The sequence below is a fragment of the Lactuca virosa genome, chromosome 1, assembly GCF_052849685.1.
Source record: "Lactuca virosa cultivar CGN04683 chromosome 1, Lactuca_virosa_CGN04683_v6, whole genome shotgun sequence".
Lineage (NCBI taxonomy): Eukaryota > Viridiplantae > Streptophyta > Magnoliopsida > Asterales > Asteraceae > Lactuca > Lactuca virosa.
Genome location: NC_136426.1, coordinates 129,192,916 through 129,218,873, shown reverse-complemented (window position 1 = coordinate 129,218,873; position 25,958 = coordinate 129,192,916). Strand labels below are relative to the sequence as shown.

The window sequence follows — 25,958 nt, the reverse complement described above, 5'->3', positions numbered from 1 at the left end:
CGAGAGGATTAACAACCTGTTCAAGTTGTGGTTAGAATATTTGGTTATGGGGATCTACGGTACGGACATATGAGCCTTGGGTTTATTGTTGGACGAGGCAAGGTGCAGAGCGAGATGAAACATATTGTTCGTGTACAGGAAAGATCGAGTGTACCCACGGCGAGTAGCCGTGAGCCATGGATCTTATTGTGGTGAGGGACTCTTCGGGTTTGCACTGGCGAGGCGGTTGGTTCGTTGAGGTCCAGTTTCGATTTTTGAGATTTGCCAGTTCAATGTATAGATTGTTATCTATACTCCGGGAGGAGCAGCAATTGATTTGTCAATTATTTTCAGAGTCGGTATGAGTAGCTTCGCATGGGTTTTGATTAGTAAGAGGATGGGGTTTCGAATGGTCGTCAACGTGTTCTCAGTCATTGACGATTCCTCCGTGTTTCAATTTTGAGTAGAGTATTTCGAGGTTATGAGTTGTGTGAGAGGGAGATCAGTGGTTGAGGCAAGCGAGTGTGAGATTCTATGATGGTGTATCGGGGTATCCGAGTATGATGCCCTAAGTTGTTGGATTATTTTGAGACCCGAGTTTATGATATGATAAGTGGAGTACCGAGTAGCTATTGTTCCAGTGGGAACCCATCAACTAATTGTCTTTGGACGGGGAATTGTTCAAGAATGTGAATTGTATCAAGGGAAAGTGTTTTGTAGCGACAATTGTTGTTAGGGGTAGTGATGTTTTGTAGCGGCAATTGTTGTACTCCATCCCCCACATGGTTGCCTTATTTGACATAAATTGTTGGGAAACCCCCAAAGCAGTGTTGTCTCCCCAATAAAAATCCTTAGACTAGGTCCCCTGTGATAGTTGTTTTAGGGACGTAAGGTGATGATAACGGGAATGGGTAATCGGGTTATTGTTGTTTGATGAAATTAATAAATTTATTTATTGTGGGTTGAAAACCCTATATGCTCACCAGCCTCCCAAGTCTGACCCACTCAGCTTTTTATTATTATAGGTGGTGGACCCCGAGCATAGTCGGATGATGATGAGAGATTTTTGGATTATAGGTCAGTAGTTGTAAATAACTGTTGTGTGGCTTATAATGTCTTGTTTATGCTTTTGATCTGTATCGGAACATGACATCCCGAGGTTTTGATATAAAAGGAAAATATATATACTTTCTTAAAGAAAGGTTTTGATAAACTTTTATCATGTTTTGTTTTGGGGACCAATTCCGCAACATCTTTTAAAAGGATTTCTCTGACTTTATTTTAAAAGCATAAATTAAATCGGTCTTTTCTGGCCGAGAATTTAGGGGATGTCACACATGAGTTCGAAATTGGTATTATTATTACTGGATAATATAAAGTGTTTAAATCCATGACAAACTTGATTTTGAGATATTAAATAAGGTTATAGTATAACCTAATGTTATGACAACATATGGTTCATAATACAACCTCATAAGTCATGAAATTAATTGTCAGGTTGTATTATAAATACATAACATGTGAATAGAACAAGTCTTAGGCATGAATTGGATACTAATTGAATGGAGCGATCAAATCCTAAAGGAATTAAAGGTGAAACTTTTAAAGAGTAAAACAAGGATCAAGAGTAAAGTGCAAGTGGAATTGGGTAGTTAGACAACCTAACTACCATTTTACCAAGGTGGGTACATATAGCTTTTCCTACTATAGTGTACACGAGAAACTATATATTTATAGTTGAAGTTTTATATTTACGCCTATGTTCTTTTTATAGAAACGTTGTAACATCCCGTTTATTGATTAAATAAGTAGATAAAGATTTATAAACGGATAATAGTCCTGAATTAAATAATATTGAGCGGGGTGTTGGTGTTGCGGAGCAAATTGATTTAATTATGGATTTCGAGGGTTAAAGTGTAATTTCCGGGCCACTTTGTAAATATTTCTAGAGGCGAGGGCTGGTTGGTAATTGTTGGGACTTGTATTGTAATGAATTGTTAAAGATAGGGGGCTGATTGGTAAATATGGTACTTAAGTTGAAAATGTTTTGAGGAGGAGGGACCAAATTTGGAGAATTGGCACAAAGTTAGAAATGAGATACGGGACTAACCCGTATCCCTTCCCCACGTCCTGTTCTATTGAAGCAACCCTAAACCTAGAGCGATACACTACAGCCGCCACCCCTCCTTCTTGTTCGTTTCCGATCGGATGAAGCCACCAACAGCTACCTCGCTAATGTAGCACCGCCACAACAACGCTGCCGGCCGGAGACGTCATGGGCGACTGGAAGGACCACCGTGATCAAAGCGAAGCTGGCTCGTTATTCGTGGGTTGAGAGCGACTGGGGAGCCATCGGTAAGTCACCGCAACCCACCTTCTTCTTCTCTCTCTCGCTGTAATCTGTGGGTACGCGCCGGAAACGTCAATGGCGACGTCAGTGGCAGTGGGGCCGCTGAGGGCGTTTTCCGACGACTCATGTCGCCTAGTCGGCGGCTGTATGGTTTCATATTCGTGTGGAATTGCTAATTTCCGCATTCATGGGGATTTTCACGTGTGTATTTGGCAAGAAAAACCCACCATGGCTGCCAACCATGGTGGTTGCCGCCTCCTACCATCGCATCACCACTACCAGCCGCCATATGGTGGTGGCTGTGTGTATTTGTTGTGATGATTAAGAGTATGTCTTGTGAAATGGGACTTGGGTTAGCATGTTTGGTGGAGGGATTAGGGGAAAAACCACCACCACCACCGTGAGGTGGTGGCCGCCGCCGTGAGCCGCCACTGACCACCACTACCTGAGGTGGTAGTGGGTGGTGCTTGGCATAGTGAACCCTAGTTGGCCCAATTGCTTATTATTGGAGTGGGTTGGCTCGTGATTGGGCCAGAAACCCTAATTAGGGTTTAGAAAACCCTAATTTTGGGGTTTGTGGGTTTGGACTTATTGGACCCACTTTTGGGCCATTGGGGATTGGATTGTGTATTAAGCCCAATTGCACCATATCATTTATCTGGTAGGGAAGGGACTTAATGGATTAAGTCCTTAATGGGTTAAGTGAGAAACACTTAACCCTAATTGTCATTTTATGTGAAAACCCTAATTTATGCTTAGGCCTTGAGTTGGGCCTTTCTATTGGGCTTTGGTGTTTGGGCCATTGATGAGCCATCCAAGAGCAGTCATGTAGACTAGAATATTTAGATGGGCTTTAGGGTAAGGCCCATGTGAGGGTTTGGGCCCAATTTGGAAAATTGGGCCACAGTTGGGCCATTAGAGGACTTTTTGTGAACCCATTTGGTATTAGGCCTATGTGGGCCCATTGGGCTTGGATTATTTATGGACCGGATTGGTGGACCATATTTAGACCTAATACGTGAAGGTTTGTGTTATATCCTAATGGGGTTATTTGTGGGTTTGGCTTAGTGATAGAAGTCGGAGTGTACCAGCAGCATTTATAGGATCTGTTCGTCATCCGATGTGAGTCTTCTCACTATACTTTACCTAGAGTGGTAATTATGTGTGACCAGAGGGTCTTATGTGCTTGCCTGAGTTATGCATTTTATGTGTGATATGTGATGTGTGCTATATTATGTGATATTTAGACCGGACCAGAGGGTCCAACGAACTGTGCTATACTATGACCGGACCGGAGGGTCCAACGAACTATGAGACCGGAGGGTCCTCACTTAGACCGGACCGGAGGGTCCAACGAGTAGTGAGACCGGAGGGTTCTCACCCAGACCGGACCAGAGGGTCCAACGAGCCATGGGACTGGAGGGTCCTACTGAGACACATCGGACCGGAGGGTCCTACAGAGTTATAGCCTCGAGTGGCTAATATGTGTATGTGGTATTTTGGGGGAACTCGCTAAGCTTCGTGCTTACCGTGTTATGTGTTGTGTGTTTCAGGTACTTCTCGGGATCACGAGAAGGCGCCGGCTTGATTGTACACACGAGATGGAGTTGTGTTCGAGGATCCTGGATTTTATTTAAATAATTATGAACACGTGTTTTTGATAATTGATATATTGAGATTTTGTGATATGTGTTGATGATATTTATGTGATTTTAAAAATGAAAAATTTGTGTGAAAATTTACGGTGTTACAAACGTTATAAGTGGACTTATGATTTTGGAGCAAACGTTAATTGATAGTATTGGAAACTACATATTAAGTGTATAAGAATAATTTCAAGAAATGTTTTATTGTTTAAAGAAAGTTATTAAAGTATGAGTATGATACATACTAAAAGTTAGTTCATGTCATTTATAACTTTATGACAATTATAATTGAGTAGTTTGAGAAAAGTTGAAAGTGCTTATGATTTCTTGAAAGTATTGATTTATGAAAATGAAAGTTGTATATGTATTTGTGAAGTACATGTATAACATGACATTTAGTATAGTGAATCCTACTAACCATGCATATACTGAATATAAGAGCATGCATATACTGAATATAATTGAATATCTGTCAAGTAAGGTCCAAGCATGTCCCCACAATAGGATGGGAACTCTACCATGAAATTTCCTTTATTTGTGAGGTAGATGTATGTTTGCACGATTTAAAGGTAGGTTAATTCACTTTACTACCTTGGTCCAAACTTGGAGTATCACTACCAAGTGTGAGCCGTTAAGTATATAAACATGATGTATGGGATAGTCAAAGGGGAAAATGTTAAGGATGTCAGAATGGTTCTGATGTAAGGGTGTTAATACCCAAGAAAGCACTAGAATTAGATCATGCATTGCATATATGTTGCATATATATTATTTGCATAATTTTTAAAGTAAAGTAAAGAGTTTTGGTAAAAGTTTTTTGGAATGTAAAGAAAAGAGTTTTAGTAAAATCTTTTAGAAAATAAACAAACAAGTTTTTGTAAAAGATTTTAGAAAATACAGAAAACAATTTTGGTAAAAGCTTTTGGGAAATACAAAAAAGATTTTTGGTAAAAACTTTTGAAAAATACATAATATAGCTCATAAAAGCTTTTGGAAGTATAGTAAAATGTTTGAAAAAAGCATTTAAAAATATAGCAAATGAATAAAAAAAACCTTTAGAATGATTGGTAAAGAATTATGTGTAAGATTTTGAAAAGTAAAGAAAATAGTTTTGCAAAGCTATTGAAAGTATTTTTGTGTCTAAACTTATATAGTTTACGAGACGATTAAGTCTTACGTATTTTATATTATGTCATGTATGTGAGGTTGTACTCAAAGGATTAGAAGATGATTGTTAACATGCAAGAAATGCAAGAAACATCATGGAAGATAGTTGGAGTGGAGTTTTTATAGACTTCTTGTAATGATATTTGTCTAATTTTTTATTTATTTGCTATGATTGATTAGTTGATATAAATTTGATAACACCCGTGATGTAAAACCTTAAAAATGATTTTTGTTGGATCATATTTTTAACAAAACATGACTTTATGTTATGAAATGTTTTCAAACCAATCGGCATAATTTTATCTATAAACATTTAACAATGATTAGCCTAAAAAGGTAAAAATATTATTTTCTTGACTTGTTATTTAACTAGATCCAACCATGTGGGATCTCTAATTGAGATACATATAGAACAAAATATATGACAATCTATTGATAATTTTACTAATTTCTTAAAATTATAAGAAAATTAAACAAGGTTTAAAAAAAAAAAAAAAAAAAAAAAAAAAAAAAAAAGGAAAAAGTGAGAGGGGTGCATGGGATGGGTAGACATGTATAATTGCATTTGCTCTGTTTTTGTGAAATGTTATGTACAACCCCCACCCATCACCCCCATCATATCATATGCAATGCTATTTTTCATGGCCCCCATTGCTCTTCACTCCTACCACCTATGAATATTACTCCATCATTACGCCGCCTCTACTCCTGATCTCACCACCACACTCCCATCCCCATTTCACGATTTCACCACCACAATTTCAAGATTTCACGGCCCATTTTGTTTCCCCCTTTTGATCTCAGTCGATCATCACTGGTACGTGTTCTTTTCGTGAAATCAAATCTCAATTTCATCAAAGATTTGTGTTTTCTGTTCTGGGTTTTGGATGTTCTGATGAACTTTCTTGTAAATGATTGAAATTTCTTTATAAAGATTGATCTTTTGTTGGTTATAACGGTGTTTTATGATTATGGTTTTCTGGGTTTTCATGCATCTGATGAAATGATCCATCTGTGATGTGATCTTGTATACAATCTGAATTGTTTTCTATTGTGTGAATTTGACAATGTGCTTTATTTATTCATTCATTCCTTATTTTGGAAATTTTCACTGAAGTATCATCGTAAGCATGTTATTATGTGAAGGATTAGGTCAAATCTTGTTTGGTATTTTCGTTTTGTGAGTGAAATTTAATGCTTTTTTTCGTTTTGTAGGTCCCATTTTACTATTATTTCATGCGTTTATTTTTTTTGTACTTCTAAATATTTTTATTAAAATCTAGCAAGTAGAGAATCCAAAGGAACAATAGTACAAGTACACTGTTAACACATGCTTACACTCTTAACATTCATGAATATCAATCACCAAATGAAATGATTGATTGTTTATACAATCATTTCATTCATTTGAATGATTGACATATATGAAATCATGATGGGTCTATTTACTTGATGTAAGTCATAAAATGGAGAATGAAAATGATACATCAATGTTAGAATCATGAGCTTAAGATCGTTTATAAAAGATTTGGAAGATTATACTATGGTTTTGCATACACTAAAATGTTTATTGTTTAAGGTTTATTTGGTTGGATAACAAAGAGGTTAAGTTTTTGAAGTCCCATTTTCTTTAAGGTCATAGCACGACCCTTTTAAGGTACTAGGTGTAGGTCCCCCATACCAACAAACCCTTTCTCTTATTCTCTTAACCCAAAAGGAACTTTATGTCATATCACATTGATTGCTTTTGCCTTTTAAATGTTAGCTTTTTGAATTATTATTGTTGTTATCATCCATCATTAACTAACTCCTCTTCTTATAAAGTCTTAAAAAGCGTATTATACTAAATCTTATCATACAAACCATGTATCGTTCTTGAAATCTATAAAATGTCATCTGATTATCATCTTTATTGTTTACTAGATCTCGAAGGATTATCTATTTATCTTGTAAAATGCCGGAGAGAGTTCACGAATTGGAGTTTGACGAATTCGATAAGCTTCTTGGTGAGATACCTCGAGCTACTGTCACCCCAAACACCGAAGAATTTGGAGTCTTTAATTCTTCCAAAAGCTCCAAAAATCTCTACACAAATCCTGAAAATGGTACATTTCTTGATACTTTGAATGACAAAAAGTTAAACGTGAGAAGGGTTCAATTCATCGAACGAGAATGTTTAAACGATCAATCATTCGCATCTGTTTTTCAAGATTTAAGCATCAAAGATAGGCCAATCATGCTCTCACCACCACCTCCTTCTTCAACACCCTTCAATGGTGTTGACTTTAATGGTCAACAACTCGTAGCAATACCCATGATCCCAAATCAACAACAGTTGTTTTTCAATCCCCAGTCCAATCTAACATGGAGGAACCTCGAAAACGAATATAATTATCATCCGATGAACATGCACCAATTCTGTAAGAATCTAGAGAGTCAACCTCGGTCAATGCACCAACCTGCACCTTCGTTGAACCGGTTCATGACCCATGCTAACCAAAAGGGACCCGAAAAGATACTCACGAGGTCACGTGGGTTGAACCCACTCGGGTCGTTAAAGTTTGGAAGCTTTGAACGTGAAGATCCGGTTTCAAATATCGTGAAATCTGATGATTTTGGTAAGAGAATATATTGCATGGCGAAAGATCAACAAGGGTGTCGTTCCTTACAGAAGAAGTTTTCCGAGGGGACAAGGGAAGATCTTGAGAACATTTTTCGAGAAGTTATAGTGCATGTTGTCGAGCTTATGACTGACCCTTTTGGAAACTATCTTGTTCAGAAGCTTCTAGAAGTTTGTGACAAGCATCAACATATGCAAATTCTTAGGGTTATTACTCGAAAGCCTGGGGATCTTGTTAGGATCTCATGTGATATGCATGGGTTTGTCTTCTTTTCTTTTGGATTTGTTTAGAACTTTCGTAATTATGATTATTGTAGTGAATGATGATCGATTTTGTTGTTTGTAGGACTCGAGCTGTTCAGAAGGTCGTTGAAACTCTTAAAACTCGTGAGCAGTGTTCCATGGTGGTTTCGGCATTGAAGCCTGGGATTATTGGGTTGATGAAGAACATGAATGGCAATCATGTTGCTCAACGATTCTTGCAGTATTTAAAACCCGAATTCAACGAGGTTATAACATAAATTTTGAATCTTGATATATTATAAGTTATATATAATCCCGAACATATATATAGAATTAACAACACTCGTGTATATCTTTTTTACAGTTTCTTTTTGAGGCTGCGACTATGAAATGCATAGAGCTAGCAACGGATCGACATGGGTGTTGTGTGCTTCAGAAGTGCTTAAGTCATTCAGATGGTGAACCAAGACGGCGTCTTGTTCGTGAGATTACTTCAAATGCTCTAATCCTTTCACAAGATCCATACGGGTATATATCATTAACCCTAACCCTAATGATCACTCTCTGTTGTTACTGATTCTGTGCTGAATTGAGTTGTACATTGCAGGAACTATGTTGTACAATATGTTTTTGAGCTTCAAGTTCCATGGGCGACATCGGCCATTCTTGATCAACTTGAGGGTAACTATGGTGATTTAGCGATGCAGAAATACAGCAGTAATGTCGTGGAAAAATGCTTAAAATATGCAAGAGAAGAGCGGCGTATTTGTATTGTTAATGAGTTGATGGGTAATCCTCGTTTAGATCAAATCATGCAGGATCCGTACGGAAACTATGTTATCCAGGCAGCGCTTCGTTCTTCAAAGGTACATAGAATTTTCAAGCTTATTTGATTTCTATTTGTAGACAAACCAAGTAACAAATATTTTTGGGGGAAAAATATATCCCAAAAATGCATTATAGTTTCCAATAATGAGACAAAACACCATTTTGAGTGACGTTTTTTGTTCAAGCTTCCGTATTCTTGCAAAGGGCTAATAAAAAAATAAACACGTAGTTCCATTTATTTATTATAACATTTCATTTTCATTTCTATGTTTTATAAACTTTGTGCTTTCAAATTTATTTATGATCAAGACAATGTACTCTAAAAAAGCTACCTAATTATAACATTGTAAATTTATTTATTTATTTTGGACATTCTATATTGAAAACACTATTCAATTATAAAAGTAAAAATCATTTTATGGATGATCACAAGTTGATATACTTTTCAAAGTACAATACTATAATAAAAAGAAACAAAAATAAGATGCAATCATGATGAACAAAGAAATGTAAGTATAATGTCGCAATGTACTTCTATTTATTTGTTTGTTTCTTATATAATTCTACATTCATTTCCTTCTAGTATTTACAATTTGTTTTCTATCAAGTCAATGTATTTTGAAAAATCAATCCAAATATAATATTGTACTTCCGTTCTTTTCTTATAAGGACATTGTCTTTCGAAATATCCATCCAATTATAGTAAAGAAAATAGTTTGTATTTGGTATATATGGCTATAAGTGGCGTTCAAACTATAGTGTTGTATTAAGAATAAATAAAAATAGGATACTATAATAAACAAAACACGTATACATGTATATTGTATATACTTACTTGTCTTGTGTCCAGGGAGCTCTACGTGAGGCATTAATCGAGGCAATAAAACCCCATGTTCCTGCACTACGCACAAGCCCATACGGGAAAAAGGTTTTGTCAAGTAATGGTCTCAAAAAATAAGCAATCTATATTCAATGGTAACGCCAACAAGTCTTTAATACAAATTTACAATTATTTAACATTATTTTTTCAGTGTGGGGACCGTTTATAATTATTTATCACTGAATATTGTTCAGTTTTTTTGCAGGTGATCAGGATTTTATTTCTAGTGATATAAAGACGATGGTTTGTTTTTGGAGGAGTTCGTGTAGTTTAAGGTCTAACCCGTAATGAAGGTTTTGTCGGAGGAATCCACGTGGAGAAGGACTCTCTGACTTTGCATTTAAATTTGATAAGTTTAAGAATAATGATTTTTAAAAAGTTGTGTCGGCTGTTAGTGGCTGAGGTGACTTGTAAAGTCTTGTGGTTGTGCTAAAGACTAAGAAGTCTAGGTCAGGAGTAAGCCGCTCGTTTGTTTGTTTGTTCGATTGGAAGTAATTGTCGAGTTGTTTTTTTGTGCAAAGTTATGGATAATTCGGCTTTAGTTGTATAAGCCGATGTGCTTGTTAGAGCACATATTTGGGGTTTTCTTTTAGTTGTGATTTTTGTAGAATAATGAAGTTAAGAGGTAATTTATTGTTGAATAATAGTTGAAATCGTTCACGTTGTTAGTTTATGATTTTGGATTATTTTATAAAATGAACAATTTTATGTCTTATCTATATGTTATAATGTTTTGGAATATTGATTATTTTAAATGCAAGTGGTTGTTGAACACTACACCGGCAAGCCTGCCGGAACAATAAAGCCCAATATGTGGTCAACCCAGGCCAATGCCGCCTATTCAAAACCCGATCTGTTTTTTTTCTTTTTTTTTTTTTTCTTTTTTTTTTTTTTTTTTTTTATGAAAACCGGCCCATTAAAGCCCATGGGCTTTGCATTGGTTGGACGTTTCTATTCTTTTTTCTTAGAGTAAATTACACGAATGGTCCCTATGGTTTGGGGTAATTTTCACGTTTGGTCACTAACTTATTTTTTTAACTCGGAAGGTCCCTACTGTTTGTTTTTGTTAGGCGCTTGGTCCCTACTGTTTGTTTTTGTTACATGTTTGGTCCCTGTCTTACCTAAAAAGAATATTATTTAAATAGGGAAAATGGTGGGGTAGGTAAGGTATGGTGAGAAGGTAGGGTTGGGGAGTGTTTATTTAAATAAATTAAAAAAAAATCACGGGCAAAATATTTTTTTAGGTAAGACAGGGACCAAGAGCGTAACAAAAACAAACAATGGGGACCTTCCAAGTTAAAAAAATAAGTTAGGGACCAAACATGCAAATTACCCTAAACCATAGGGACCATTCATGTGATTTACTCTTTTTCTTAAGTTTAAGCCATATGCTTTCTATTTAAAGACAATATGATTAAGAGTAGTTTAACATTTAGGACTATTTTCATATTTACTCGTACATTTGATATAGTTGAAAGGAAATGGTGTGTCCGGCTAAAAGTGGGAAAAATGTCCAAAAGGCTCAAAGTGCCAATTTCTAGCACCCACCTAACTTAGTCTTTATTGATTTCACTTAACTCGCATCTAAAATCATATCTCAGTTTCTATAACCATGTTAAAACTATAATCCTAGCATGACACGTAAGCTCGGACAGATCCAGCTTGGGTAAGACTGCAAAAATATCGTGTGTAGCTTGTTGAAAGCCCTAGTATAAGGTATGTAAAAAATCTCACAGAACACACATGCAACGATTAGTTTCACTTTTAATGTTACAAGCCTAGTTAAATGTTGGGTAGGATCGAAGACCAGATTTTATGTTCAACTCTAATCTCTAGTCTTCCATTTTTACATAAAAAAAAGCATGTCAAAATTTCTTTCGACCATAACATGCACCTTCCAAACAAGTAAGGGTCTTTAGTTCTATCTCCCAATGTCTTAAAGTGGTTTCAAGCTTTGCAAAAACAAGTAAGGATGTTTAGATTTATCTCTCAATGTTTTAATGTTATATTGCATATAAAAGTTTATTTAAATTCTTGAGTACATTACACGAATCATTATATGATTTGGTTCAATTTTCGCGTTCCTTCTTATTGTTTTCACTCAGTCGGTTTCTATGGTATTATTTTATTAAAATATTAGTCTCTAACCGATGAAAAACACTATTCAATGATTTCTTCTTTAGCTTTTCTTTTTATTGTTTTAAATTTTCAAATAAAAGTAATATAAAGGGGTCCTACCTCCTTCCTCATCCCTTTTAAATGGATTTACAAATTAGTACTAGGCTTCAGCCTTGGCAAAGATTAAGACAATGTCTCAACCATAACGAGTCGTCGACATAGCTCAACCTCCTCCCCGATCATGAACCCACCTTTTTCAATCAAGAAAAAGAGCAACACCAGGTTTTCGATGCCTTTGTTTTCTTCACCACAAAATCCAAGAACGATGCGGTTGGTGGATAGAAATTACTTGCAAAATATGATGTTTTCGTCACATTCATCCCACAACCCGCTTTATCATCGATCGACTTTTCAGTTGTATAACTATAGTTTAAACCATACCGCACCGCATATATATATATATATATATATATATATATATATATATATATATATATATATATATATATTACATAACACAAACAAATAGAAAGATATGAATTTGGTTTATGCCCAGTATGATTAGAATCATACATGGTCTACATAGACATCATGGATATATTAAATCTTATAACATGTAATTAATTTTAGTCTATCTCTAGAAATAAAATTAATTTATAATAAAAATAGGGGCGTCATCAACCTGCATAAATCACACAAAATGTATGCATCAATTTGTATCATATAATGTGGTTTAGGACTTTCGTATTGTGGTTTGTGGTTTCAAAAAGTATCAAACCGTATAAGCATTGTGGTTTGCATTTTTTATTCTAAATCATACAACGGACACCAAACACCCCTCATAAGTCATAACAGATCATAACATATCGAAGTGGTTCACATGGAAAAAGTTGTTAAACTTTGTTGGTTTTCGTTAGGGGTGCAAACGAGTCGAGCGGAGCCCTAACATGGCCAAGCTCGGCTCGGGCTCGTTTAAGTTATACGGGGCTCAAGCTTGAGTTTGGCTCGATTTGAGCTTTATTGTATTGAACTCGGCTCGAGCTTGTAAAGCCTTATACAAACTCGACTCGGTCTTGAGCACAGATCTTTTTTGACTAACGTGCATAAATAAGCTTAAGCTTGGTTTAAGCTCGTTAAAAAGCTCGTTTATGAATACCCTAAGTCTCTAATTCACTAAATATGTTTTTATTTTAATATATAAAAATAATAATAAATTATATTATATATAGGCTTGTTTAGGCTCGCGATCCTAATCAAGCTTAGTGAAAAAGGCTCTAGCTCGAGCTCATTTAATAAACGAGCTTAATATTAAGCTCAAGTTTGGTTCGGGTTAATTTAAAATCAATTTCGAGTCGAGCTTTCAACGAGCCGATCTCAAGTAGCTCATGAGTAGCTTGACTTGTTTGCACCCTTAGTTTTCATGGACAAAACTGAAATATATTGGTTAAATCACAAAATGTTCATATTTTTTCAATTCATACAACTTTTCAAGTGTTGGTATCAGATCGGATTTGGTCTATTGACCGAATGTTTTTAGTTGTCCATCTATGCATGTAAAATATAACCATGAAATTGTGAACTTCAAAGATAAAAAGCTTGCGACACTATGTTTAATGGTTGCCAAATAAGGGTTTTAATCCCAAGTGTTCTCTTCTTCTTTGAGGTCAATGATTCAACTCTCATCTAGGACATAGATGGATTTAGGAGTATATTAGATTTGTCGTTAAAAAAAATCTCAAGTATTGCAGGGGAGTTTAAGTAATACTTTTTCTGGAAAATTGACTATTTGGAGAGAAAGAAAGAATATGTGGCAAAAACAAAAATAACAATTTAATTTTTGTTTTTACCACACAAATAACAACCATAAACAAGCGACAAAGTTATACATTCACATGCAAACACACACAATCACACATAATCACAAATACAAAAACATACATAGTTATAGCCATTGTATTTCGAAAACCCACTTACATAATTTACAGTAGGACTAGAAAAAATTATAAAAAAATTGCGTATAGTTTTGTGAAAAAGGAATAGTTACAAGAAACTTATCTTTTTTAAAATTTCACAACCTACATACATAAAAACGAATAGGTAAAATATAGAAAAAGAATTTGAAAGAAAACATTTAAATAAGAATATAAATAAAAACAAATATTTAAAAATAGTAATTATGTAAAAAGAAACAAAAAATATAAAAGAATTTTTGAAAAACTGGTTTATCAAAGCAAACCAAATGTTAGGAACCATATAAAAATAAAGTTAGAAATTGTTTATAAATAAAGTTTGGACCAAATTCATGAAAAAAAAATTAAAAAAAGTGCCAAAATGAAAAATATGAAAGTTGGGTGGTGCTGCCAATCTGCCATGGGTCTAAACTGGAAAAAAGAAATTAAAAACAGGGACTATATTTATAATTTTTCTCACACATGGACAAATTCTGTCTAATTGAAAACTACAGGGACCAAGAAGAAAAAAAATATCGTAGCTACCTTTTTATCAAAATGTTAATGTAAAATATCTCCAAATAATTAATATGTAAAATTCATACACATGAAATACCTCAAAATAGTTAATATGTAAAATTCCTACATATGAAATTACAATAATACCATCATTCTTTTCTTTGACATTCAACATACAACCATGATATTGCGCATCTGAAAGTTCCCTAAAACGACGAAAAAAGAAAAACAAAGATTTGTGAAGCTACATATGAGGATGCTCTTCTTTCATATCCTGATCTTGAGAACAAGGCATATTTTCACTAAGTTCTTGATGACTATTTGCCGATGAATCATTGAGCTCATGCTGCATAAAAGTTTAAAAAATATAAAAAATTTCAACTTACAATAAACACAATAAATGATCCAAGACTAAACAACAACCTGCAAATAGGCCATAAATTCTGATGAAGTAACCGACTTTCCATCATGTGCTTTAGATGAAACCCATTCGAATGCTTTCTCCTGCAACATCACACAGAATCTTTGATTTTGTTTCATGGATATTAAATTTCATGATTCTGTAACAAATCTTGATGTTATTTAGCAAAAGGATTTAGAATTTCAAGTCTTCAAGATAAAGATCGACTGTCACACAAAAGGATCAAGAAAGAAATGTATCAATTTGAAACAAATTAAGCTAAAATTGTAGAGAGTTTGATGACATGCGAGTTTGGAAAGTTACTAAGTTTGATTCAAATAGTCAAACATGAACTAAATTTTCAAGAAGCTGATGGGTATACTGCAATCGATGAACTCTGGAAAAGTTCTAGAATCAGTTCATCTAATGAAAAATAGCATATCAAAATCAAAACGTGCGACCCGAATTATCCCCAAATTAGAGAAATAAACCATATCAGATCCCACGAATTTGAAGTAGACAATATAGCTAATTGCATCAATCTAAGCATAAAACAACGGAAGTTGAAATTAGGGTTTAGCGATTCTCACAAGTGAATGTCTTCGACCAGCATCAAAAGCAACATGTTGAGAATTCATAGCTTGATGATGGAGTTTAGTAACTTCATTGGCAGCATTTTGAAAACTGACATTAACTTCGGGTTTATTTCCATCGAAATTGGTATTGGAAACCTCGATTTTCCTCCTCTGCGCCATTGGAGCTCGAATCCCTATAGTTCTTGTCGCCTCCCTGTATGTGTACCATGGATCATCTCGCAGTCGATCGTCATTTGCTTGTATAAATGGGTTAGAAGAAGTGGACAAAAACAAGAGAAACAAGATTCATGAAATGGGAAATAGGATTTTGGTAATCTGGAGTACGTAATTCGGAAATAGCATTGGCTGCATTGGTTGGGAAAAAAGGTGGTGTCTTTTCTATCATCAAGACTTTTTTTCATTTTCATTTTCAGAACTGATTCACCACGGATGATGAATTTAAATTTTCTGTTATTTTCTATTTGTAGAACTAATTTTTGGATAGATGGTAGGAGGGTGTTTGGCTAAGCTTATTTAAGCTTTTTTTTTTAAATTATTACCAGTTCCACACCGGTATAAGTTAAAAAGAGTATTTGTATAGAAATAACTTATCAATGTGTCATACCGGAAATAAGTCAAAATCTATAAGTAACTCCCCCTAACTTATTAGCTTATAAGTTATAAGCTATAAGTTGAAAAGTGCTTATGAAAAGTCATAAGCTTAGTCAAACACCCCCTTATTTACTAAAATGGACGGTCATAAATAACTATCTAACCATGTTTTCACCTCATATCATAAAGTTGGGTGTTATACTTGCCTTTCCATAAAGTTGGTTGTTATACTTGCCTTTCCCTGCTGAGCGGACCGACGTGGTCTTAGTGCCCACCGGAAACATTGCGATGGCCTCAATGTTGCCCGTGAAAACTATGCCTAACGTGGTTGGACGTCGCTACCTTTGTCTTCTTTCTTTCTCCTTCTGGTGAGAGAGTTGTCTCTCTCGTGTCTCATGTGTTCCCCTCTTCCCCCTTGTGCCTAGTGCTACATGCACTTGTATATTGCACTTTAAAAGTGAAAGATAGGTATAACATGGTTTGAAAGAAAGAGTGAAAGATTAAGAAGAAAATGATGTCGCGCTAACGTTGCACAAAATGGGTAAAAAGATGCATAAAGAGTACAATGCATAGCCTAAAATGATCATATGATCTGTGAAATTTCACGACTCATAAGAACCGCTCTTGTGAAGAAATGTAAGCTCTAAAATGAGTATGATCACTTAAACCCTTTGAGCCACTTAAAGTCAATGAGTCTGATATGTCCTAAATTATACATATTTTAAGAGACATTTCATATACTTTTTAATGCATTTTTATAAGAAAGATAGAACAAAAGATGCTTAATCGTTTATATTTATATTTTGCATCTGACCAAGAAAAATAGTTGGAGATTACATAGAAGAAATTTTGAAGATTTTAAGGATAAATACCAAATTTACGTGGTCGCACCACGATTTAAGTTTGTTCGTAAATGTTATATATAGACCCTTAATTTTGTCCATAAAGGGTGTGGCATATCTTGGAGATATATTAGAGAAAATGGATGTAACACCCTTGTTCAGGTAATTTCGTTTTTTACCCTAAATTTTTGGATTTGTTGCAAAATTGGTCCCATGGCTTGTTTAGAGCGACACACCCTCTTGTGAGTACGTTAGGCGTACACTTAAGTGTGCAGGGTGTACGTGGCTAATAACCAAACCCTAATTTTTAGGGTTTGCCCTATTTAAGCATCATTATCTCATTGAGACCCTTTTATTCATCAGCCTCCATCTCCCAAACACCCCTTGCAAACCCTCATTCTTTGTCTGAACCTTTTTTTAGCTTAAGAGTGCATTTTTGGTGTTCTTGAAGGAAGAATAAGTAAGGGAAATCATCTTGGAAGCTCAAGGCATCTTGGATCCAAAAGTATCTCACCCTCAAGCATCCTTTGGAGGTATAAAGTTTGGATCTTGATGCATGTTTGCTTTGGATCTTGCTAGTTCTTAGGTTTTTATGATTTTAGTCCCATAATCTTGGTGTTCATGAGTATGGCTTACTCTAACCCCATAAGGGTTGTCCTTCCAGACGTTTTTAGGTACTTAGAACCATAAAAATGTGAGTTTGGTCCCTTTCCTTTCTTCATGCATGAGATATGAGGTTTTGGTTTATGTATTAAGTTAGGGTTTAGTTGTTGGACCCTTTCTAGCCTTGGAAAGTCAGAGTCATAAAGTTGGAAACTTTATGACTTAGAATGTTATTTGGAACTAGATCTGAGTTTTGGACGTGGTGTCTTAATAGAACAAGCACTTAATAGAGAAAAAAGAGGTCAGTCGAGTACGTTGGGTGTACCTGGTGGTACGTTGTGCGTACCTGGTTGGGACCCCATAACCGGGCCAAGGGTGCACTACGATGAGTGTAGTGGATGCGTACACCGAGCGTACACAGTCTAAGTTGACTCATTGACTTTTGACCTTTGACCTGAATTTTGACCAAGTTTGACTTAAGGGTATTTTGGGTATTTTGAGTTGTAGTTTGAGTTTAGGTCACTTTTTGTTGAATAGGTAACCTGTAGAGTTGACTTTTGGAGCAACGTTTTTTTTTGCTATCTTTTCAGACTGTGAGGTGAGTTTCCTCATTGCACTCGTGTGTCGAAGGTACTAATTTCGACCCATTCGGTTCTATATCCTGGTATATATGATGTTTCTATATTGTGGTGATCTGTTAGATCTGTATGATTATTTGTTTACTAGTTATATCTATATTTATTGCATATGTCGATATAGTGTGGTTGGGTTGAGACGAAATTACTCTATACGGAAGCTAACAAACTCGGGAGCAAGCCAGACATAAGTTGTGGGTCAGAAAGGCAAGCCAGACTTATGTTGTGGGCTCGGGAGCAATCCAGACATGAGTTGTGGGCCAGAAAGGTAAGAATGACTCATGTTGTGGACCCAGTATGCATGTTGTTAATTGTTTGTGTGGTGTTATTTTGGGGAACTCACTAAGCTTTGGCTTACGGTTTAAGTGTTATGTTTCAGGTACTTCAGATGATCGGGGTTGTCGGCCCAGTATGCATGTTGTTATTTGTACTTGACATTGGTTTCTTATGACTTGGGTTTTGGTTGGAAACAATGATTTTACTCTAATTAAAAATGAAATATTTTATTGTGATTTTTTGGATGTTACAATGGAGCAAAAACAAGGAGAATATCAAAAGCAGAAAGCTCTTAAAGGAATAATTGGTTTGTTGTATATTAGTTTTAGTATTTCCCTTTTCTATTCTTTTGTAGTTTTATGTATAGGATAAACCGTAATACTTTTGTTTAGAGGTAGATGATCTGAACTGGTTTTGATTTGATTCATTTGAAAGGTTATTAGAAGAAGTTTAATATAGTATGTTTTCTTAGTTAAAGATCCATGAGTATTAATATTGGTATTGTTTTGTCTATGTAACTGAGTGCATAATTTTATGATTGAGTTTAGATTATGTATCTTGAATCATACTGTTCATTAACTTGTCCAAGCTGAGAATTGAGTCAAGAGAGTAGACAATGATGACTAGTGGAAGGCCATGTCCCTAGGTTAGACATAGGAATACTGATTTAATGTTTTTATTGTACTATTGATTTAGACAATTTGAAAGGTTTCCAAAACCAATAGGACCGATCATACCAATTAAATCTTGCATAATATGAAATAATAAACTGAGGTTAGGGGAGTTATCATTGTTAGAAGACAACTTAAAATCATAGGGTTAACGATATGACCATTGAATTAATCAATTTAGGAATCGGTAAATTTATGATAATATCCATTGCATTTAGATTGAACCAATCATAATCATTAGGTGATTCGAAATCTAAACAAAAGTATAATATATTATATATTTTTTTGTAACGTCCTATTTTCACAACAAAATTTTCATATTTAATTAAGGTAAAACTTCACATTTATAGAATCCAAATTACGAAAACCATTTGTTTCCAAATACATTTGTTTAAAAAATCAGAGTAATATATTAGAAGCGGAATCACCATGGCTGCTAATGAATGTGTACAGTCACGCCTTCGCCTTTCCACGATCACCAATGGTACCTGAAAAACATTTAATCCACAACTGTAAACCAAAGCTTACTAAGTTTCCCCAAAATATCACACACCAGAATATACATACAATGTATGCACACCGGACCTACAACAAGAAGATTGGATTGCCCTCATGGCCCACAACATGAAAGTGGATTACCCCTAAACCCATAGTATAAGATTGGATTGCTCTCTCCAGGGCCCATAGTTCATGAATAGCTTGCTCCCGAGCCCACATCATAAGACTAGAATTCCCTTCCCGACCCTCAGCTTATGACCGAATTGCTCCCGAGTTTGTTGGCCTACAGCACAAAGCATGACCGCCTCAACCCACCCGCCACAATATGTCGACATATGAAACAAGTAAGTAATCAAGTAATCACATAAGCACATGCAACTCTCTACCCTAGTCTACCAGTCTATAGCTCACTACCGTATACCCGACCTCATACCGTACTACACAACTACTGGCATATCTCTATCGAATGCATAGCTATATGTAACCAGAGGTGAGATAGACATTCGAATAGGAGATCCCACTCTAGAGCCACAAACAAACGAGGAAAAGTCAAGAAAGCTTAGATAAAGAGTTCTCAGGCTACCCTACATAACTACATACAACCCCTAGGGAACTCCACTAGACGATCACCAACCTATTGGTACTCTAACCAACATAAAATACTACTCTTATATCCTAACATACAAGGATATACACTACAATACATAGTATAGTGAGGAAACTCACCATCGGAGACCCAAGAAACACAACAACACGTTCACACTCTACACTGATAGCTCCCTCAAACCGACTAGCACCAAAATTCAATGGTCAACGGTCATCAAGTCAACAACCCCCACGACGTGACAAGCTCTTGGTCACGTCGTGGCCAACTAAAGACAAAAACAATCATACACCTGAGAATCATCACGACGTAGCAAGCCCTTGGCCACATCGTGAGATCTGGCAAAATGTCAATTCTTCCATTAAGCTCTTAATCCATACAGATCTAAGCCCAAAACTTCATATATACTCTTTCATACTGATAGATGCCATTTTATGCATATTTTAGGTTAGTTTTTATTAGAATTTTGAATCATTTTTTATTCTTTTTCATGTGCATTAGTTTAAATAATGTTCAGCTCATGTATTTTGTAAGATTTCTTGTACTGCTCGTGTTTTGGTGTTTATTTTCAGGTAATTTGAAATGGTGCAAGAGTTTAAAAGTCTCTGGAGCACATCTGGAGCTTATTTGGAGCCAAAACGCTAAAAAAAGACCAAATACGGGCTATATCTCACAAAAAACGGGTCGTTCTTCACGTACGAAACATAACCGGAGGATTTCTGAATTTTTCTGGGCATTTTAAAATTTATGCCCTGAAGCACGGGTCGTGTCTACCTCCTGTTGCGTTTCTTTTGGGTATTTTAACCTGCGAAGCTCAAGCACGGGCCATGCTTCCCTAGATTTTGAGTTTTTCTGATTTATTTTGGATTATCAAGTTGCGATGAGATAGCATGGGCGTGCCCCCCAAGCACGAGTCATGTTTACTTCCAGAAACCTTATTTGTTGCCCCGATTTCTATATAAATACCATATACCCTCTAAGTCAAAAAAAGAGACTATTCCAGACGACGAAAGACCCTTTTGAAGGCAATTTTCTGCACTTTTCATCACTTTCTGAAGATTTGAAGGCTGTGGATCATCTCCCATGTTTCTTTTAGTAAGATTAAGTAGTTTAATGTTTCTTTTTATTGTTCTAGATCATATTTTAGTCATGTTTGGCTAAATTTTAGTTTTCAGTTTTACATAGACTAGTACTTTTCATGTGATTAGTTTTCAGATCTGATTTTCGTTTTATGTTTCTATCTAGATTTTCAGTTTTGTTCTTAATGAATGTTTGATGTTAACTCTTGTTAGAATCTGTAATTGATCTAATTAATTGGTAATAAGTAACAAGTAATAAATCGGTTCCGTTTTTGGGATTTGACTTTATTATAAAATGAAAAATCAATATCTTTACGCTTCCGAGCTTGTGATAAGTATTGGATATTGCTGGGAATTTTACACAATACTTAATGCAACTTTTTTGATCTTAATTAAGAGCTTGTTTGATTAGACAGTAAAAAGTTAGGGTTAATTGAAGAGCTTGTTTGGATTAACTAATTTAGGTAAAAGAGATTCAACCCTGCTTCCTTGTGCTATATTTTTAGTGCAACCAGCAGTGATATTTTATTTGCTTAATACGTGCGCGACAACGTATTAACAAATTGGCACCGTTGCCGAGTACACGGTGCTTTCTAATATTTTTATGCCAAGAATTTTTTGTTCAGTTATACCTTTAGTTTCTGATCCATAAATCGAGCGAACTGTAAGGAAACCGAAGAAGGATCAACAAAGAGAAAACAATCAACTGGTTCATCATCATCTTCAGTACCTCCAGAAATCATCACATCACAAGGCACTTCCTTGTGGAACGAACCAGATTCGTTTTTTCTGAAAGTACGCCCATCTTCACCTTCAAATAGTCCTTATAAAACAAATTCCCCGCCCTCTCCCGTCAAATATAAACCCACAGGTTCTTCAGAAATCGAATCTGAAGAATCAGACATGAGCGGAGACGAATAGGAAAAAAACCCTTAAAGAGTGGGCCACTCAAGAGGTCAATCAACAACCCCTCCGCATCACTTTTTTAGAAGCCCAGAACTTTGAAATTAAACCTGGGCTAATTCATATTCTTCTCACGTTCAGAGGTCTAGAAAACGAAGACCCACATAAATTCCTCAAGGAATTTCATGTGGTTTGTTCAGGAATGAAGCCTCATGCTGTCACAGAAGACCAGATAAAGTTAAGGGAATTCCCATTTTCTCTTCAAGATTCAGCAAGGGAATGGTTATATGAACTCCCATCTGGTTCCATCACCACTTGGACAGAACTTGCGAAGCTGTTTTTAGTGAAGTATTTTCCAGAAACGCGAGTCTCCAGTCTCAGAAGAGAAATCCTTGGGATCAAATAAAGAAAAAGAGAAGCTTTACATACTTACTGGGAAAGGTTCAAGAAGCTTCTAGTTCGGTGTCCACAATAGGGGATCAATGATTATCAGCTCTATAACTGCTTTTGTGAAGGTCTGAAACCCATGGGAGAGGCGCCTAATAAATGCTTCCAGTGGTGGTTTCGTGGGTGATATGACACCAACTGAAATCAGAGAGATGATCAAAAATCTGGCAATCGAGTCTAAACATTCCAGAGATAAAGATGAGTGGTATCCAGATAAGCCAAAGGGAGTCAAGGAAGTCAGCAGTGTTCATCTGGAAGCTTAAATATTTGAATTGACGAAAACAGTGTTATTGTTGGCTAAAGAAAAAGTAGCTGCAAAAAAAACAATGTGGGATTTGCTTGAAGACTGATCATCCAACTTATATGTGCCCATTATTTCAAGAGGATACAATTGCAGTAAAAGCTATTGGGGGCTACCAACAGAATTTTTAGAATAATTATAAGCAGAAACAATAATTCCAGTCTCCACCCGGATTTCAACAGCAGCAACATTTTCAGAATCAGCAGAATTTCCAGCACCGGAATTTTCAGCAACCTTCGCAACAACATTCTGGTAGCTCTAGTATGGCATTGGAGGATATTTTTATAAGCCTGGCCACCAGCATTCATGCGTGCCAGAACGAAACCAGAGCGAGCATCAAAAATCTGAAGCAAGTGTCTCAACTTGCCACTTCTGTGGGTCGGCTGGAAGTTACCAGGACACACTGCAAACAATCTGAAGCACAGTGTGAGTGCTATTTCCTTGAGAAATGAGAAAACATATGCAGGCCCAAGCTTATCTAAACCAGAAGACAAAGCTGAAGAAGAAGTTGAAGAAGTTATGGTAGAAGAAAGAGATGTGGAAGCAACAGAAAAAGAAGTTGAAGATAAAGAGTATGAAGAAGTGTTGGTTGAAGAAGATGTTGTAGAAGATAAAGAAAAATAAATTCCAAGACTGCCCAATCCAATTCTGAAGGAGTACAAGCCACTACCGCCCTTCCCATCGCGACTGAGATGCACGAAACACGAGCGTGAGGACGAGTAAATCATGGACATTTTTCGTAAGGTGAAGGTAAATATCTCACTTCTAGATGTTATAAAACATATTCCTCGTTATGCTAAGTTTTTAAAAGAACTATGTGTTTCAGAGAAAAAACTGAAATCTAATGAAACAATTAAAGCTGGTGAAAACATTTTTGCTATTTTGCAAAAAGGTTTGTCTCCAAAGTGCAAGGATCCGGACATTTTCTCAGTTTCTTTTAAATTGGGGAACCTTAATTTTTCAAACACCATGCTTGAATTAGGTGTATCAATTAATCTCCTCCCATTTTCTATTTTTGAAAAATTAAAATTGGGACCTTTGCAAAAGACCAGGACCATCATCCAGTTGGCGGATCATTCAACTATACACCCAAAAGGTGTACTTGAGCATGTTCTTGTCCAAGTGCGTGAGCTTATTTTTCCCGCTGATTTTTATATATTGGACATAGGGAATGTTGATGTGTCTGATAAAAACTCGATTATTTTAGGAAGGCCTTTTATGAAAAATTCGAGAACAAAAATTGATGTTTTTGCTGGTACACTTTCAATGGAGTTTGATGAGGAAGTTTTGAAATTTAAAATTAATAATGATGATTTTCCTTTTAAAACTATTTCTGTCAATTATATGGGTACCAGCATGCCTTTGTCTGAGGGTTGCTGTGAGTTTTCTAATGTCTCTGTGCAAGGAAAATTTTCAGGCAGGAATTTATCATACACATTGAAGTGGTTGGCGGAATATGAGTTTGGGGAGGTGAAGGCGGAGTATCTGATTCCTACTAAAGAAAAATCAAATAAAAATTTGAAAAGAAACAAACTTTTGGAAAAATAAAAGGAGGAGCTGGAATTAAGGAAGAATTAGATAAGAATCTGAAAAGAAAAATGTTTTTAGGCAAAGAAAAGGAGGAAGTGGTGATTTTAGATATGAATCTGAAAATAAGAAAGTTTAATGAAAATAAGAATGAGATTTCTAGAAAGAATAAGAAGATCAGAAAGAGGAAGAAGAAATCAAATCAACTAAAAGACTTATCTGAAGACAATCTGGAGTCTTTCCAGCTTGCTGAACAAGTTCCAGATCCACCCATATTGCCATATTTGAAGGGATCTGTGGTGACAAGAAAGAGAGTTAAGCTTCAGAGAAGTCCCAGCCACACCAGTTAGTTAATCTGGTTAGGCAAAGTTGAGCCAACAACTTTAAAAATGGACAGCTTTCCGGGAGGCAACCCGATGAGTTGTTTTTAGTTTTTTTTACGTTTTCAATAAAGAGATGGTTGCAGTTCCAAACAAGCTTGGGGAAATCAGAGGATTGACAAAGTTGCTAAAATTCTTAATTTTTCGTCCACATTCATCGTCAAAATCAGAATTTCTGCACATTTATCAGGTACATTCGTTCCTAGCTGCACCCTTTTGTTTTTATATTCTTTATTGAGCTGTTTATTCCTTTCTAAGCATTAAGGACAATGCATCATTTTAAGCTTGGGGAGGGGGTTAATGTGAAAATTTGCATTTTTTGTCAAAAAATTTAAAATTTTCAGTTTCTTTTAGTTAAATTTTCAAATTTTTATTTTTTCTTTTGCTTTTTAGTTTCTGCATTTCATTTTCATATAAAAATTTTGAAAATCCAAAAATATTTTATTATTTGTTTTTATTTTTCTGCATTCATAAAAATAACCCCCCAAAAGATTTTTATTCTAGTAATTTTTTATTTTTTTATTTTCTGCATATTATAAAGAGTTCTAAAAAGTTAAGTTAAAAAAATTAAAAATATGAGATGATGATACTCTTTACATCGAGTTGAGGACATTCGAGACATACATGTCCATTCGATGACTTCGCGAAAAAGGAAAATGAAAAATCTGAAACGACCGGGTTGTTATTGGAAGTGTATAATTAATTGTCATTTAACTAGGGGATCCAAACACCGTAATCTGAGACCCCAACTTTAGATAATAAAAAAATGGCATACTGAAACGTCTTTGTGGATGGTAATAACATCTTTGGGATGATTTGCTTTTGAATATTTAAAAAGAGCCTTTATCGACAACTTTGGACTCACAAAACACGGATCTATTTGTTGACACGCGTTACCCTTGCGGTAACAGAGAGCCCTTGTTGTGATATGTCACCGGCTTGATTTCGTCTCATTGGAGAATAGAATGAAGACATGAGAATCACATCAAAGAGAACAACATTGTCAGTCGTCGTCCGGGAGGCAGTTCCAAAATGAGGCTCCGATGGTTTCTTAGAGAGAAGGTTAAGAGAGGTTGGGTAAAAATGAAAGGGTCGAGTTTTTTCGATCCCTTGTCTTGGAGGAGAAGGGACCCTTTTATACTTGTGGTCAGGGGGACAGATCCCTGACAGTATCTTCTACCTTTTTAGGTTTGGCAGGGACAGGTGGCTTTCGATTGGTAGATCGTGTTCTGTGAGTGGCTGTTTGCTATTGGTGCAGGTTTGCCAGGAGCGGCGCCCTGAGCGCTACACCTGTCGCTCTGGGAGA

General features: G+C 35.7%; 2 protein-coding genes across 3 annotated transcripts; one reads left to right on the top strand and one right to left on the bottom strand.

The window, feature by feature from the left end:
* Positions 1 to 5,745: 5,745 nt before the first annotated feature.
* On the top strand, positions 5,746 to 10,369 carry PUM12 (pumilio 12). Of its 2 annotated transcripts, none has more exons than XM_079043542.1 (7): positions 5,746 to 5,959; positions 7,066 to 8,022; positions 8,109 to 8,271; positions 8,370 to 8,533; positions 8,613 to 8,871; positions 9,684 to 9,808; positions 9,919 to 10,369. In XM_079043542.1, exons 2-6 carry the CDS (start codon positions 7,097 to 7,099, stop codon positions 9,789 to 9,791), a joined length of 1,620 nt encoding a protein of 539 aa, XP_078899668.1. In that variant the 5' UTR covers positions 5,746 to 5,959; positions 7,066 to 7,096; the 3' UTR covers positions 9,792 to 9,808; positions 9,919 to 10,369. The 2 variants fall into 2 exon arrangements, with proteins under 2 accessions (XP_078899668.1, XP_078899665.1); XM_079043539.1 differs by having other exon boundaries at positions 9,908 to 10,369.
* Positions 10,370 to 14,361: 3,992 nt separating this feature from the next.
* On the bottom strand, positions 14,362 to 15,703 carry LOC145106568 (uncharacterized). Its single transcript, XM_079043532.1, has 3 exons — positions 15,290 to 15,703; positions 14,723 to 14,803; positions 14,362 to 14,645 (listed from the first exon to the last, which is right to left on the bottom strand). The coding sequence occupies exons 1-3, from the start codon at positions 15,452 to 15,454 to the stop codon at positions 14,544 to 14,546; spliced, it is 348 nt and encodes a 115-aa protein (XP_078899658.1). The 5' UTR covers positions 15,455 to 15,703; the 3' UTR covers positions 14,362 to 14,543.
* Positions 15,704 to 25,958: the final 10,255 nt, after the last annotated feature.